At 52.5% G+C, this 16,432-nt stretch overlaps 1 protein-coding gene across 3 annotated transcripts in view; it reads right to left on the bottom strand.

The window, feature by feature from the left end:
- Positions 1-16,432, bottom strand: part of ZDHHC5 (zDHHC palmitoyltransferase 5) — a 43,328-nt gene that overhangs the window by 7,167 nt on the left and 19,729 nt on the right. For all 3 annotated transcript variants that reach the window (XM_075928614.1, XM_075928613.1, XM_075928615.1), the window contains 5 exons: positions 1,986-2,107; positions 1,333-1,490; positions 590-762; positions 307-409; positions 137-228 (listed from right to left, as the gene is read on the bottom strand). In XM_075928614.1, coding sequence (XP_075784729.1) covers positions 137-228; positions 307-409; positions 590-762; positions 1,333-1,490; positions 1,986-2,107 — 648 coding nt within the window. The remainder of the gene's footprint in view (positions 1-136; positions 229-306; positions 410-589; positions 763-1,332; positions 1,491-1,985; positions 2,108-16,432) is intronic.

Genomic DNA, 16,432 nt, shown 5'->3' with positions numbered 1-16,432 from the left:
GCATTTAAAGCAGGGGATCAGGGACTTGCCCCAGCGGAGTAGCCCCTTACGTGAGGACACCTACCTCCCCAAAGAGCTGAGCAGGCCCAGGACTGTGGGGCTGGCTCAGATCTCCCTGTAGGTGGGGCAGACTTACCTGGGAGCTGGGGAGCTGCAGAGAACTCGGCTGACATTCTTACAGCAGCCATTGGTGAAGGGGTTCACGCCACCCCGGAATTTACCCGTAACCTGTGGGGGACAGAGAACCGTTCAGGGGAGCTGGGACAGAAGCCACCCCCAAAGCCCTCTGGCCTGCAGAGTACGTACCTGTTCGTTGGTAGTGCGTCCCCGAGCTACCAGCACCACGTGGAACCCCGTAAGGCCAGCTACCGGAATGAAGAACAAGCCGGCCACACACATCACCCCCATGCTGTCAGGAGAGTCAAGGGAACAACCCAAGTGCTGTTCTTGTTTACACGCCCCTCTCCCACCCCTCTGCCCAGCCTGGGAACGCTCCCTCTCCCAGCCTCTCTACACCCAGGGGTGCACCCCCTCGCCTAGCCCGGGCTGCTCCTCTGGGCAGGATTTCGCCGGGATGGCAGGAGGATACGTGACAGCCATGCGGACCCCGGAGAGCTCTTCCACCTGGCAGAGGACATACAGCAGGCCAAAGCCGAAGACGCCCATGATGTGCACAGTGAGCGAGAGCAGGAAGAGGAAGAAGTAGCGGTAGTTGCGCCGCCCAATGCAGTTGTTCACCCAGGGACAGTGATGGTCAAATTCCTGCCAGTGACAAGGGAAGGGGAGAAAACAGTCAGAGGTTTGTGTGCAACAGCACAGGGCCACCGCTGCTAGCCAATCGGGGCCATGGGACAAGCAGAACACACGATCACCCTGCCACCCCCAATCCCCCACAGGGAGAGCGGAGGACAGGACCACCCTGCCACCCCACCCCTTCCCATGGCTCCAAACCCCAGAGGGAGAGCCAAGGACAGGACCATCATGTCACCCCACCCCACAAGAAGGGTGGCGCACAGGACTGCCAATGCTACCCCACAAGAATAGCGAAGAGTAGGTCCATCTACTTGGGATCAGAAGGTAGGACCCTCTCTGTCTGCATGGTAATCAGAGCAGAAGGCTCTCCCACCCACCTGCCGCAGAGAAACAGGGCACAACATGCTCTTGTCCTCTATGGTCCTCACCCCATATGCCATTAGGCAAATGGTGTGAGACAGACAGACCCACCCTCCATGTCCTGCAGCTAAGCACAGCACAGGACCCCCGCGAGCATACAGAGCAGTGCAGCGCTCATGCTGTCATGTGCGCACAATAGCCCAGCCCGTGTTTCCTCACCTCCACGCAGTTGTCACAGACGCTGCAGTGGGAGCAGCGTGGGGGCCGGTAGAAGCGGCACGTCGCACACCATTTCATGCGCACCTGGATACCCTTGATTTCCACTGTCTTGTATAGGGGGGCTCTGAAGTCATCCTCCTTGTCCTCATCTTCATCAGCTGAGGGAGGGGACATGCCCAGCAGAGCAACAAGTCAGAGCCCTGGGAAGCCACAGGCCAAGCCTAGCTGCCCCCTGTCCCCCCAAACTGGGAGAGCTTTGAGACCCTCCGCCTTTGCCAACCTGGTGCTGTTGCATTGGACACCTCAGCCACCCCTAAACAGGAAAATCCTGATGTCTGCATTCTGAGCAGGCATGGGGGCCTCTAGAGGCCCCAAATATCACACCCTCTATCGGGAGGGAGGGAAGGAGGAGGAGGAGGGAGAGCAGGAGCCAGCGCTGGGGGGAGCTGGCTTAAAATCAACTATTGGATTAGTTAATCAATCTAAATGTAACATCCCTAATGACCAGGGCTAAAAAGTTCCTTCCTCAGCCCTGTGGTCATCAGCTTATGCCCTGAAGCTGGAGATCACGGGTATCAGCCATGGAGCACTGTAAAGAGTTGGCTCATGACAAAGCACTTTTTGGCCTGCCCTGCGGAGGGTACAGCTCTCACCTCGTGGGAATATCCCCGGGTCCATGAAGGTGGCCATGCTGAAGTTGGCCAGCACGAAGAGGAAGACAACAGCATTGTAGATGGGGATGATCGGGGAGATGTACAGGCTGAGCCCCGGGCACCTGCACACAGACACAAGAGAGGAGACAATGCAAAGCCACCTCCACTCAGGACTGAACGAACTCTAGGCAGGATGCCTCCAGCTCCCCCACTCCCTTCCACCAGCACCTCTCCAATTTAGCCTAATAACTGCATTCTGCAACCCCAGGAGAAGCCCTTCAGACTCATCTAACCACGGAGGGACTCCAGGCAATCCCGTCTGGAGCAGGGAACTAGGGCGGGGTGAGGACAGAGCTGTGCCCTCAACCCTGCATCTGACTGTAAATTAAGTAGCATTTAATACCCTTTCCCCAGCTGCTGCTCTTTGCTGTGGAGTTCAGGAAAGCAACAGCAGGGCAGAGGGGGAGAACAGGGGATGTCCCTGCTGGGCACTGGACAAGCTGTCCCTGCTATGCTTTGTGGTATGTCCTATCTTCCCAAAGTGGAAGTCCACATCCCACCCCTGGTCCTGCAAACGGGGGGGTCAGATGTCCCAATGGGCCAACCCTGGAGCAGGGGATTCACACTCCCCAGGGAAGCTTAGAAACCACAGGAGCCAAAGAATTCCCAACACACGGCTGTTAACCCTTCCCTGAGCTGCCAGAGGTTTGCTTGGAAGCGGGTCTGCCACCTTCTCACCAGGGCAGGGATATGTCCAAGAGACAACCAGCGCTTGAAGACAGAACTGATGGGCCGTTCCTCTGGGACAGAAACAAAGCCCAATAGGACTGACCTGTGTTTTGGGCCTCAAGCCCCTCGCTAGATCCTAACCTTGTTCCACGGAGCACCACCTCCTGCTGGAGCTGGCTGGTATAGAAACTCATACCAATAACCTCTCCTGAGAGCAGCTTGCTTTGAAATCCAGCATGTACCCTCCACACTCTGAACAGTAGCAACTGGGCATGGGGAACCCAGAGGGTACGTCTAGACTACAGGGCTTTGTCGACAGATGCTGTCGACAAAGAGTATCTAGACTACATCCAGTTCTGTCGACAAAGCAAGCTGCTTTGTCGACATAACAGTGTGGATGCAAAAGACAGCGTAGATGCAATAACACCTTCTGTCTACAGAACTCTGTCAACAAAAGGCGTTATTCCTCGTAGAACGAGGTTTACATATGTCGACAAAACTGCTGAGTTTTGTCAACGTTATGTCGACATAACTCAAAGGCAGTGTGGATGCAGGTATAGTTTTGTCGACAAAAGTCCACTTTTGTCGACAAAACCCTGTAGTCTAGACACACCCAGAGTCCAGGAAGGGAAGTGATTAGCAGTAGGCACATGAGGGAAACATTCTGCTGGGCCCCTCTGACCAGCTCGGGAAAATCTACTGGAAAGGGAGAGTGAAGAACCATCCTCCCCTTCCAACCCATCACAAAGGCCCCCTCCAATACAAAGTGGTCACCCCCAACAGTTAAACGATGGCTCTGTCCAGCTGTGTAGGGCCTAGCTGGGCCCCAGTCTGCATCCAAGGAAGGAGGACTAGTGATTAGGGCTCCATCCTAAAACTTAGAAGAGTTGGGTTCAAATAGTGCTCTGTCAAAGACTTCACATGGCCTCTCCGTACCTCAGTTTCCCAGCTTACAATGGGGTTAACGACACTGCTCTGCCTCACACGGGGTGTGGGTACATACAGTGAGAGACTCAGACTCTACAGCACTGGGGCCCAGACAGATGGAGCCTTGAATGAACCAACTCATCAAGGCAAACTAGATAACAAGGCAGAGAAACAGGACAAGCCAGTCTGACCAGCAGCTCCACACACAGAGACCAACCCAGAGAAAATACATGGCCCCACAACACAGGCAAGGAGACCAGGTTACAGGAGGGGAAGCACCTGTGGAGCAGAAAGCAGCCAAGCAGAATGTCCAAGTGAAAGAAAGAGAGAGCCTTACACCTGAACGCCGGGACAGTCGGCTAAGGCTCCCAAATGCCGCCGGCCCGTGGTGGGAAGCAGGGGACACAGCAGATCACTGTCTGCTCCTCAGCGCCCTCGGGGGGTGGGGAGAGGCATTCAGGAGGACGGGAGAGTTTGGGGAACGAAGGTCACTAGTTACGGCAGAGGATGGGGTCAGAGTGGAATGCTGGGGAGGGCCCTTTGTGGTCTGTGGTCACACAGCATCCAGCCCAAGGGTGCTCTGGCCCAAGGCTGGGGCGCCTCGGGGCTACTGGAATACTCCTAATAACTAATATGCAGGGCTTAGCTCAGTGGTCCCTGGCTAGAGCCTGTATGTGCCACGGTCATGCAAATAATGAAATGGGTGAGAGGTCCCCAGCCCCAGCACGGACCTGCCACAACTGGAGAAGAATCGCCCCTCCCCCCAACCCAGGTGCTGCTGAAGAGAGCTCAGAGGAGTCCTCTCCCCACACTGTAGTCCCAGGGCAGCATGTGCCCCAAACACCTCACCCCTTCCCAGAGGTCACAGGCCTCAATCCTCCTGCATTCTAACCCCAGGAGCCAGCCCTGAGCTCCTCAGTCCCAGCCCCACCCCTCTCTCCGGAACCCCTCAGCCCTACCCCTGCCCACATGAACTTTGTTACCTGCCTGGATAATCAAGTGTCACACATCACCTCCATACTGGTGCAGAGAACAAAATTCATCCTGCACATGGGTGGGAAAAGGAGGGGGAACACGGGTGTCTAGTGTGAGATCTACAATGCCTTAGTACTCTGCTATTGCTAAGCCCGGTGGGCCAAACAGGGCAGACCGTGATAAGGAAGTTCCAGACTTATTTCTGGAATTCCCACCATGACACACAGACCCACTGGAATTAACCAGGCTCCATACAGCAAAGGGCTCTTACATGCCTAAAGCTACATGTCAGTGCTGCAGGCCAGGATGTAGGTGGAGTGGCAGAGCGGGTGAGGGTGGGGCAGGACTGAAAGCGCTGGGGGCTGTGGGACCGGACAAGCAGGAGTTACTGCAGGTAGGATTGCATACTGCAGTGCAAGTGATGTTATGGTGTGATCCCTTCAAAACATGACACCACCCACTCTCCAGCTCTGTGAGCATACATAGCGTGGGAGAGCAAGATTGCTATGGGGGAAATAGGGATCAGGTGCCCCTCATTCTAGACAGAGTGCCCCACTCACTGCTGGCTGGCTAGCTAGCTAGCTAACAGCTCCTCCAGAATACCAGGAGGGCTCTGAGGGGGGTGTCAGAAATGGCGCACGCTACCAGGGGAATCACCGTACCTCCAGCCCCGCCCCTGGAAGGGCCTGGCTCAGGAGACAGTGGGCTTCCCCCTGGAAGGCGCCGGTGTAATACCCTAATCTGCTTTTGCTGCTGGGAGTTTAATCCTGCAGATCTAGGGCAGCATCTGTCCCTCTCCCCCCGCCAGAGCCCTGCAATAACACAGAGGGATTTAGGCAGCAGGAGCATGGAGACAGAGTGCAGGGCTGACTGTAGAGGATGACATATGGTGTGACTAGGGTAATCCACAGCAGCCGCCGAGTCTCAGGCAGCATTTGTGGGGCACTCACTAGACTGAGCAGGGATGGCCTGCCCTACTGCTCACTGTTCCACTTCCAGCCCCTCTGCTCCCAAACACTGTCATTCCAGTCCCTTCAGAGGGACAGCAAAGCCCATTTCAGACCATCCTCTTCTTGCATGCAGGTCAGTGGGAGCACAGGCAGTCTCCAGTGAAGGGCAGGCGGGGCAGCAGCAGTCACACCCTGGCTCTGCTAATCAAACCTGAAGTGTGAGATGGGCCTGACACAGGGGAAGAGCATGTCCAAATGCCAACACCTACTGACCAGGCCCCGCAAGAGGCAAGCCATCACCCAATGGCACCAGGGGACAGGCTAGCAGGCAGGGCTGCTGGGGAAGAGGGGAGGGCTTGGAGAACTGAAGAAACAGACTCAGTCTGTTTTAGGGCACGATTTCCAATCCAATCCAAGCTATGGGGGACTCTCTGGCACAAGTGTGTCACAGGTGGGGTTGTGGAGCAGCAAGTCCAAGCCAGCCAGAAACCAACAAGCCCACTGAAGGGCATATTGCAGAAGTGGGCAAAAGGGCCTCCAAGCAGGCGGATCCAGCCCGCCAAGGCCCTGCTGCTCCCCTGCCCCCAGGTCAATCAGAGCTTGGGGGAAGGGGAGCATGTGAAGCGCCACACACTGCTTGCGGGGAGGGAGAAGGAGGAGGAGGAGAGGAGAGCGGAGGCGGCTTCGCGCACTCTCCCACCCCCAGGCCCTAACTGGCCTAGGGGCAGGGGAGCAAGGGAAATCTCCTCCCACGCCAGGGGCATGGGCACCTTGGGGGAATGTGGGGTGGGGGCAAAGGCATTCCCTCACCCCCAGTCCAATAGTTGTGTGGGGGGCAAGGAACCTGGAAATATCTTGGCCCCGCCCCTTCTGCTCGATGCCCCGCCCCTTCCTGTGCAGCCCAGGGCCACTTCAAACATTTCCAAAGTGGCCCCTGGCAAAAAATTCAGCCTAAATTGTTCCTATCCCACTTGTGTTTCCCATCATGCTGCTGAAGCAGGGATGTAGTTAGAACCATCGCAGCCATTTGCACGGCTCCATGGACAGATGTTCCCATCCCAAAGTCACCAGAACTTAACTCACAATTCATAGTTGCAGCAGAGGGACTCTGGCTAGACAGGCCACAGACTGGAGGCCCCAGTGCTTGAGGAAGCAGGCACTACCATTTATGCTGTGCTTGCACATGCGCTCTGTTAATGGGGCCTGTTCTGGGAGTGCCTGGAAGGCGGCGCATGCCCTGGACGAGACTGGTAGGAAGAGGAGCCAGATGCAGAGAAGCAAGGGAGAGGTAACAATATATGATGGTCCTGGAAGCCAAGGGAGGAGCAGCTGCACACACGTGCCCTGGCATGCAGTTTCCAAAGTGGGTGGGAGAGGGGAAGGGGGGGGGGCAGGGAGGCAAAGGGAGATGAGGGGCTGTCCAGAGTATGAGCAGGCAGGCAGGCAGGCAGGCAGGCACTTTGGCTGCACCCACTGGAGGTGGCATTGGAACAGCTTGCTGATTTCCCACCTGGTAATTAACCCAATTAATTCCCTCAGTCTCTCCAGCCATGCTCTGGGCAGGGAGCCTGCATCCAGGTCAGCGTATTTCCCAACATTTTCAGGCACCAGCCAGGCTCTCACTTCCGCACTCACCCTCTCTGGCGGTGCGGTGACTGGCACTGACTGAACAGGCCAGAGTGCCCCAGGCCTTTGCGTAAGCAGAGGAGCGATGCTCCAGAGCTGGTGTAGCTGGAGTGGGACACCGAGATAGAGAACCCGACAGTTCCTTTGGCTGGTACAACAGCAATGCATGAGGAGGGACAAGGGACCAAGTGCACAAGACTGTGTCAGGGCTCCTGGGCAGTGGCGCTGCCAGCAAGAGGAAGTGCTGGAACAGAACACAAGGCGGTGGGAAGTGCAGGGAGAGTGCTGGAAGTAAGATGGGACAGAGGACTTTGAGGCGGCCTAGGGTGACTCCCCAAAAAGCACGTCCCATCCTACCCCATAACCTGTGCCCAGATCCTGGTCCTCAAAAGTATCTGCTATCTGGGTGGTCCTACTACTTGGCTCCCAGCAGCTCCAGGCCCTCTTGTTTCCTTGCTTGGTCCTGTATGTAGCATCTCAGTTTCCCCGCCTGATGACCCATTGCCAAATGTCCTCTATCTGGGTCCAGCTCCTGATTCAAAGGATGCTCTGGCAGCCCAGGAGGGAAAGAACTGCCTGGCCCAGGACTAGCAGAAATGTTGGAACGCCATTCCAGCTCCTTGAAAAGGTGCTCAATTGCATACTGGAACGTTCTGGCACGGCTACAGCCCTGCTCCTGGGTGTGGTTCCATGCTGCCATGGACCTGCTAGGTATCTTAGGCAATCACTTCCCTTGCGGGTTTCCCCATCCGCTTCACACAAGGGGCAGGGAAGGAGAAAGCCAAATCCTCTAATACTTGCAAAGTATGGCAGAGGTACAAAGCTAAGTACTGCCCATTAAGCACAGGACAGAGTCCAGGAACAATTTACTACACAGGCTGTGTGAAGTGAAACTGAGGCAGCCTGGTGTCACAATCCCACCCCAAGCAGGTTTTGTTGTGTGCCCAAACAACAGCATCAGGCTTGGCTTGTGTGTGGCTGTGGCGTGAGTACCCAAGCTGCCTTACACCATACTGACTCTGCCCAAGGTTTAGTTGTTTTATGCCAGTACAAGAAAGGGATTAAAGAGGGGTGGCTTTCAATCCTTTCTGTTCCTACAGGACTGTCACATGAAGCAGAACTCCAGAAGCCTTGCGAGGAGCCAGCAGACAAGGAGCAATCATCAACATGCTTCTGAAGCACACCTTCCTAGGGTGGCTACAAATACTCTTCTGCCACAGCTCAGACCATATCAACCCCCAAATCCTGCGCCTCTCCCCACTCACTCCCTTCTCCCTCAAAGCTCTGCACTGCTCAGCCTCCGCCCAAGCCGCCTTCCCGCCTCACTGATCCCAATGCCTGGAGCTGCTTCCCGGGCACCCTTTTGTTGGCCAAATTCCTCCTCTAACTTTGTATCTTTCAGCATTAAGCCGCTCTCAAAAATTATCTTATCTCATTGGCACTCGGGACATCTAGCCATTCTCCCATCTCTGTACCTGGAACCATCTCATCTGCTCAGGTTAGCCTCCACAGCTCCTTAGGGCTGCATCTTACTTTGTAGATTACGCAGCGCCAGGCACACTGACCGGGCTAGCAGAGCGAACTGACACTACAATCCACCTCAGCAGACAGTTACACACAGCAACTGAGCCTCATGCTCTGTACTAGCTGCCCATTTCCTGCCACTCAAAATGTGCCTCGTGAGCTGAACTGCATGGTACCAGCCCACAAGGGAGTGCAGCCTGGTTAGAAAAGCATTCAAGGGATTCGGGGAATGATGTTTCTCTCTGCTGGTATTTTTGCAAATGAATAAGCATCCCCAGCACTCTGAGGCCCCCGAGGGGCACAGCATCCCCCCTGCCAGAGGGAAAAGAAAGTGTGTCTCGATCTGGAGCGACTGGCAGAGGGGAGAGGATTCTATTCATCCATCCGGAGAGATACAGAGACAGCACATGGGGTGGAATGGCTATCTACTCAAGGACATTGCAAAGGCAGCTGAACTTCACTCCTTCAGGCTTTACCTTCACAGAGGAAAAGCCACCTCCAAGGCAACTGAAGGGAGACTGCAAACAGCCAAGCTATAAGCACTGAAGGAGTCACTCTCACTGCGGTGTCCTCAGTCAGTTAATTCCAGGACTGCCAGCGGCTCCATGGAGCTGTGAAAGCCCTAGTGATGCATAGCATGGAGCAGCTGGACAGAGAGGAAGCTGGGCAAGACTCCAACAGCAGCAATATACTCGCTCGGCTGTGAAGTCAAGGCTTCAAGGTCAGCGATTGTGGGAACCCCTCACACTTTCTCCACTCTGGAGGGCCAGAGCACTAAACCCTCTTAGCTCTCCGCAGTCTAGGGCGGGGGTTGAGACTTCAACTCCCCGAGCAGATCCACGCAGGCGAGTCCGAGGAAGGAGATGGGCTGGTCCCTCTACTCACAAGGTGGCTATTATGGCCTTTGTGGGAGTAAATTTGGTCTCCTCCCTACAAGGCAGCCCCCATATTTAGGGCAGTTCCCTCTCCTCTCTCCTACCACAGGGAGGTGCTTAGTAGTAGCTGACTGTGGTGAGATGGATTCTTGCACGGAGAGAAAGTGCAGGGCTGAGTCCCCCCAGACGCCACCCCTGTGATTTTACGGCTCAGAGTGACTATTAGCTATTGTTGGAATTTTGCCCAACTCCCTACCTCTTCCCTTTGCTGAACAGGAAAGGAAATGGAGGCATTCTGGGAGGGCAACAACTGGGAGGGGGAGGGAACTGAATAAGAGGATCAGGTTAAGAACTGGGGAGGAAAGGGAAACACTAGCAAAAGGAGAAGAGACAGATGTGTGGGTAACACTTAACATTTTGGAATGGCTCTCCCATCTCCAAGAGCAAAACTCTCTTCCCTTAAACCGAAAGTAAAGCCCCATTCACGTTTTCTGAGAGGAGGGGAACAGTCAGGGAGAGCCATTCGGCCTTTGCCACTGGGTCCCAGTTACCTCACTTTGCATGAGAAGTCTCCAAACAGTGAATGAGCGAAAAAACCCAAATATTCACATGGAAAGCTGGGCCTTTGCAAGCTAAGAGGCCATGCAGAGCTGCAGGATGCATCTGGGGCAAAGGAACTTTATCCTCTAATAGGAAAGCTGAACCTTCCATGCCATCTCCCTCCCTCACCATGCCAATAGAGCAAGCAACCAATTTTCCAGCATGGAGATGTACTGTCCCTGAGCCAAAGAGGGGAATGAATGACAGACAACCCCCTCCCTCATGGGGCATTCCAGTACAAATGGTACATTCCAACCCAAGCAAGGAGTAAAGTCCCTCCCCTGGACATTTCAGGGAGGAGCAGTTGAGTTTCTAAGAGCCACTGATGGAAGGAGACAGCGATGGATGCTCAGGAAAGAGCTGGATGAGAAAACAAAGCAGCCCAAATGGAGATCCCAGTGCATCAGAATCAATGATAGTTATTTAGTTTATCCTCCTCCCCAATGCTTAATGGGGCTTGGAGTGTCCCTAACAAGCATTTAGGTGAGGAACCGTTTTAACCATTTTAAGAGGGTTTTGGGTGTTTACAGCCTCCACTGTACATTCTTCTCCATGTAGTTCAGAGAACAGGAAAGTGACTGCACAGCACCAGCTCCCCCAGCTCCCCTACCTGCCCTGGGGAAAGCCTACACCCTCTCATATCAAGTCTAGTTATAGCCCACCAAGCAGGCAAGCTGCCAAACGAAGACAATTTGGCACACAGTGAACTTTATACCCAGAACGGCAGGCGAGGGATTCAATGCCATTCCAGCCTGGAATTTCAGAGCAGGAGTTTAGGAACTGAGCCAAGGCTCAGAGATACCCAGGATCCACAAGGAGGAAAAAAAACCTCTTACAGATCTGTAGGATCCAAGCCCCAGAATAGTGTGTTCTTGGACTCCAGCCACAGCAAGCCCTGTTCCTGCACAGCACACTAGTGACACAAGTCACACGTGTGCCACCCACGGGCAGCGGAAGCTACACTGCAATTCACTAACATGAAAAAGAGTCTCACCGCCTCTGAAAGCGGGGGGACCCCGCCCTAGGGCACTAATGTCAGCACTCCCATGCCCAGGCTTTATGTTGTGGAACCTGCACCCCAGTTTGCTTGGACCAGGATTCATATTACCAGCCTCTAAGTGCTCTGGACACCTGAAATCCATTCTTCTAGGAAATATGAAGCCTGACACTAGTGCCAACTGTAGATCCTACCAGCCAATTGTTCCAGCCTTCGTCCTCCAGGCAAAGAAAGATTTGCATACCAGACACTAGTGACTGAGTTCCCATACTCCACTTCCCAACACAGTGAAAAGAAGCACCAAGAGATAAGTCCTAGGCAAGTTCCATTTGCTTGTCACAGATCAGAGGCTTAGACTGATGTGGGAAGGAAGCCTCATTAGCTGAAGTTCAGGCAATGCATTCCTGCCTTGCATGCTCCTAGCCGGACTGGATTTCCTACACTGAGTCACAACAGGCCTTAGGAGAGGCAGCAAAGACAGCAAATGTTTCCATGGCTCATAGTCTACACCAGACCAGGGAAGGTGGGGTTCCCAACATAGCAGCACAGTGACCATTTGAATTCCAGGGAACTCCACTGAGTATGCTCTTAAGTTTAGAGATAAAGCAGCTGATTTTCAGAGGAGCTGTTGACACTTGCCTTTCCATCATGGATAACAGAGTGCTTGGAAACTCAATGGTTCCAGCCCGCCAGGCAAACTGAGTCACACCTTGGGAGCTAAGGCAGAGAGTTTCTCTTCTGATCACACTGGGAAAACCAGTTACTCCATAGCCCATACTCTAATGCAGCCAGATCTTCCTCTCACCCCCCAAAATAGCAGTTACAGCACAGCTCAGTCTCATCTTCCAAAGCCCTTCCCCTCCCCCAACTTCTGCAGCTATTTCACTTTCCCCTAGGAGAGACACGCTCCACAGAAAACAACCCTCCACTTCTAACTCTGGAGCTGAACTCTGAGCAGATGCTGTTGGCATTATCACATTCACCTGGCTGATTAGTGATAGAAATGTAGCCGCGTTAGTCTGGGGGTAGCTGAAGCAAAATGCAGGACAATGTAGCACTTTAAAGACTAACAAGATGGTTTATTAGATGATGAGCTTTCGTGGGTCTGGCCCACGAAAGCTCATCATCTAATAAACCATCTTGTTAGTCTTTAAAGTGCTACATTGTCCTGCATTTTACCTGGCTGATTGTGATGGTGCAGAGATTCTCCACGTAGTTCAGAGAATTTTGCCCACGTAGTTTAGGGAAATTGTTTCTTTCCTGTTTCTCACTAAAACTTCATTGAAAATAGCCCTCCAGAGCTCCTCATGGCTGGATGAATATTGTTATGACTGCAAGGGGTACAATCCAGCTAGGGTCATCTGCTCAGACCCCCTGTAACAGAGCCACTGGGGAGCCCTGACATTAACACACACAATGCTTCAAACCCAATTCCAGGCAAATCAAATCACTATGTCCCTACTCCACCCTTCCTGCTTTACTTTTGCCATTGCCCATCCACCCTCATGAGGCAGAGGCAAGCTCCAATTTCCTGCCCTGGAAAGGGAACTTAAGTTTCCATGGCCCATTCAGTCCTTGGCTTCTCAGCTGAAACTGACAAATGGAAAAATCAATGCCAGTGTTTGTGATATGGACTCATGTGACTGTCAGAGACTGAGTCTACTCAGTAATCAGGCAAACTCAAACCTCAGCACCTTTCAAACAAAATAAAATATCCATTACAAACCAGCCTGCCCAAAATAATGCCACCAAAATGCACCCAATAAACCAAGTGAAAAACAGATGTCCATATTCTCTTTAACAAACCTGTAAAGCACTCAAGTATCACAGGAATAAGCTCACTTGAAGAGAGCACCAACAGGAAGGTGGGCTGATTGCCATCCCTGCACCCTACACACTCTTCAATTCATTTCAAACAGGCATCACATAGCTATGAACAGATGTATTTCCATCGCAACTGATCTTGGACAGGTTTGGCTAGGGCCCCAGAGGATCCATACTCCATTTACCATCCCTGACTGAAATGGAGCTGGAGCCCTCAGTACAAAAGACTATATTCTATCTCATCTCCCGAGATGGAGCTTTTCTTGGTGTCTGGCTCTCTGATGCTTTCGAACTACAGGAACGATACAGCAAGCCAAAACCTGAAGCCCACACTTGCATTTGGATGCTGCTTTTCTGTCTGCAGAATACCCTTAAGAGGAAAAAAATGGGGAGTATCCAAGAAAGGACAGGGGATGAGGGGAGAGAAATCAATGGTTGCTTTTTTGGTACAGACTAAAACAAAAGATGGCAGCTTGTTTGGGGAGGTGAGCAGTTGTGCTGCAATTTAATTGGCTTAATTATGGAGCAGGATGGAGAACAGCAGGGAATTCTGGGATAAATTCGAGCAAAGAGACAAATTGGAGTTGGACATTAGGCAGCCTCTGTGAAAGGTGAGATTACATGGATAGCCAAATTTCTTCAAAAGGGAAAGCCAGTGAAAACTAGATTTACTGAAACTCGGGAGCAGTGACCTAATATGCATTGGGAGCAGGCCCAGGAGAATGTGAAGGGAAGAGAAAGAAATGGGCAAGGAGACACCAAAGGGCTTTCCTCTGGACTAAATTATAGGAAATGTTTAAGAGAAGACCACACTACAAATCCACAGCTTCTCCTTCCAAGAGGAGAATGGGGAACACACCCCACTTCCTTTTTTATTCTCAGGCCAATTCTGTTTACTCAGCCTCTTCTGAACAGTGGCCCACGGCCCTAATTAACTCGATACTTCTCTTAATTAAGTCCATACATTAAAATGGACTCAATTAAGGCTTGAAATTCCTAGGTCAGGTCTCAGATGGACCAATGAGCAGCACAATTTATATGCTGGAAAGATGCATTGAAGGAAATACACAGGCCACAAAATTACGAAGTTTTCAACAAGGAATAGTCTAGCAGTGCCTTAAAGACTAACAAAACATGTAGATGGTATCATGAGCTTGCGTGGGTACAACCCACTTCAGATGAAAGTTCTCAAGAACAGCCATGCAGGTAGAGTAAATAAAAACTCAGGCCCAGGCCAATTCTCACACCCCATTACTGAGGAATGTTATTACAGGCCAATGAGGGATCTGGATGTCTTTACATCGAACCTACTTTTTTCTCTTCATCTCTATTTATTTAACTCCGTGTAACTATGTATGATTTCCAAATCAAATCCTTTAGTGCCAATGCTTGCAAGCAACCCAGCATTAAACAAGGCAATAAGCAGTCATACTGGAGGCAGTTTGGGAACGGGCTGCTCTCTCGCCTGACCACACAGGCTGCGGAGAAAGAAAACTGAACCATACCAGACATACACCAGCATCACCTAATTGCTGCTGTCACTAGCTAAGACAGGCTTGGGGAATCTACAGCCCAACTGGTGGGTTGTATCTGGATGGCAGCTGGCCTTGATCTGACCCACAAAGCTTGGAGCTCCCCACTAACTGGAGCAAGACAAGCTGGCGCTGGCACTCCAACCATGCAGGGGGGGGGAGGGTCACCAAGTTTCAGTGCTCCCCTCAAGTGGCCAGAGTGCCAGCTCACTGCTGCAGTGTGGGGGAAGGGAACCTCAGGCGTCAGATCAAGGAAAGCTGACAGCCACATCCAGCTTGTGAGCTCTGCCGTGTATGGGGGAGGAAGCAGTTCTGTGCTAAGTATATTAAGAGGTGGGTAATTCCCTAATCACGTAGGCGATAAAAATTCTATCGTGTATAGATCAATCAATAAGGGAAGAAGCGTTCAGTCCAGGCTTGCGATGAGTCCAAGACCTACCCCCGCTGTGCAGTTTAAATGTAGTAAGAGCTGTGCACGCAGGCAGCCTGGCTCCTACTACATTTAAACTACAGAGCCACAGTGGGGGTAGGTCCCAGGCACGCGCTGGGCCTGAGCAAGCCCGGCTCAGTCCCAGCTCACCCTGGGTCCAGGAGTTACCCCTTTTGCAGCTCTGCAGCTTTAATATACTAAGAGCCGGGCTGCCGAGGCTGATTGGTTAATCGACTAGTCACATCACTATTCTGCATGCTGCTCTTCTTTGGGAGGGGAGGGAGGGAAAAATGTAGCTCAGGGAAGCTCAGCCCTTATGCTGCTTCCAGACTCCACCTCCCGTTGGCCAGGAATTGCAACCAATGAGAGGGAAGGTAATAGAAAGTGTAGGGTGATGTGGAGTCACCAGTATCCCCCTGGGAGCTGCACCAGTTAGGCACACAATCCCCTCCTGCATCCCACTCTAGCCCCCCTGCTGCCCAGACCCCTCCCCCCCATCCCACTCCTGCATCCTACCAGCTGCCCAAACCCTGCACCCCCACCACAGCCCTCTCCCCAGTAGCCTCCTGCCATACACTGAACTCCTCATTTATGGCTTCATTCCAGAGCCTAGGGGCCCCCACAACATTCTGGCCCTGGGGGGGGAAACCCGAAGCCTTGGGGCCCCCCACCACGCAGCTGGAGTGCAAAGAGAACCCTGGCACCCCAAGATGCATGAGTGAATGTCTCTGATCAGTTGGGGGTTTGTTGTGCTTCTCACTTGTGTATGGCCCCACCCGTTTGATCTATCTGTGGGTCAGTGGCCTCTGACCTGAAAAAAAAATGTTCCCCACTCTTGGTCTAGGAAAACCAGAAGGAAGAGGTACCTATCTGTAGTAAGGATGTTAAGTACGGTTTAATTCACTAGTAATGAAGGGGGGGGGGGGCAACTAGTCAACTATCTTGTTGACTATCCGATAAGCATTTGCTTGTCGACTACTTCTTAACATCCCTAGTCTGTAGTCCCAAATCAGACAGCTCACAGTGACAGGAGGGGAAATAACAGGACAATTATTCAATTTCAGTGATTGTTATCAAATGAGTAAGGATGCAAATCTGATTTTATATGTTCTTTTCCACCCCATTCCCACTCCAAAAGGCTCAAGAAGAGACTCCGCTTCAGAACTGAAGGAAACAATATAACCCAGCCCTCAATCTGACTGGCCATGCACTGTTTTGGCTTCTCCGGGCTGTGCTCCTGCCTGACAAAGGGAGCCTCCTTTGAGTTTTAATTTGACACTGTAAAGTAGGTTAAACAACTTCAACTGGCCTACAATTAAGTGACTGCCCAGGCACTTCCATCCTGAACAAACCTGCTCAACGGTGCAGGTGTTTAAGTAATCGCAACAAGGCTTTGCAGCTTGCAGCCCTATGATAAGATGACCTAGGAGGAGAGGGGAGCTTACTTTTCTACTCAGT

This window comes from Pelodiscus sinensis, chromosome 4 (genome assembly GCF_049634645.1).
Source record: "Pelodiscus sinensis isolate JC-2024 chromosome 4, ASM4963464v1, whole genome shotgun sequence".
Taxonomy (NCBI): Eukaryota; Metazoa; Chordata; order Testudines; family Trionychidae; genus Pelodiscus; species Pelodiscus sinensis.
The sequence above is the reverse complement of the archived record's forward strand: the minus strand, read 5'-3'. Positions and strand labels throughout refer to the sequence as shown.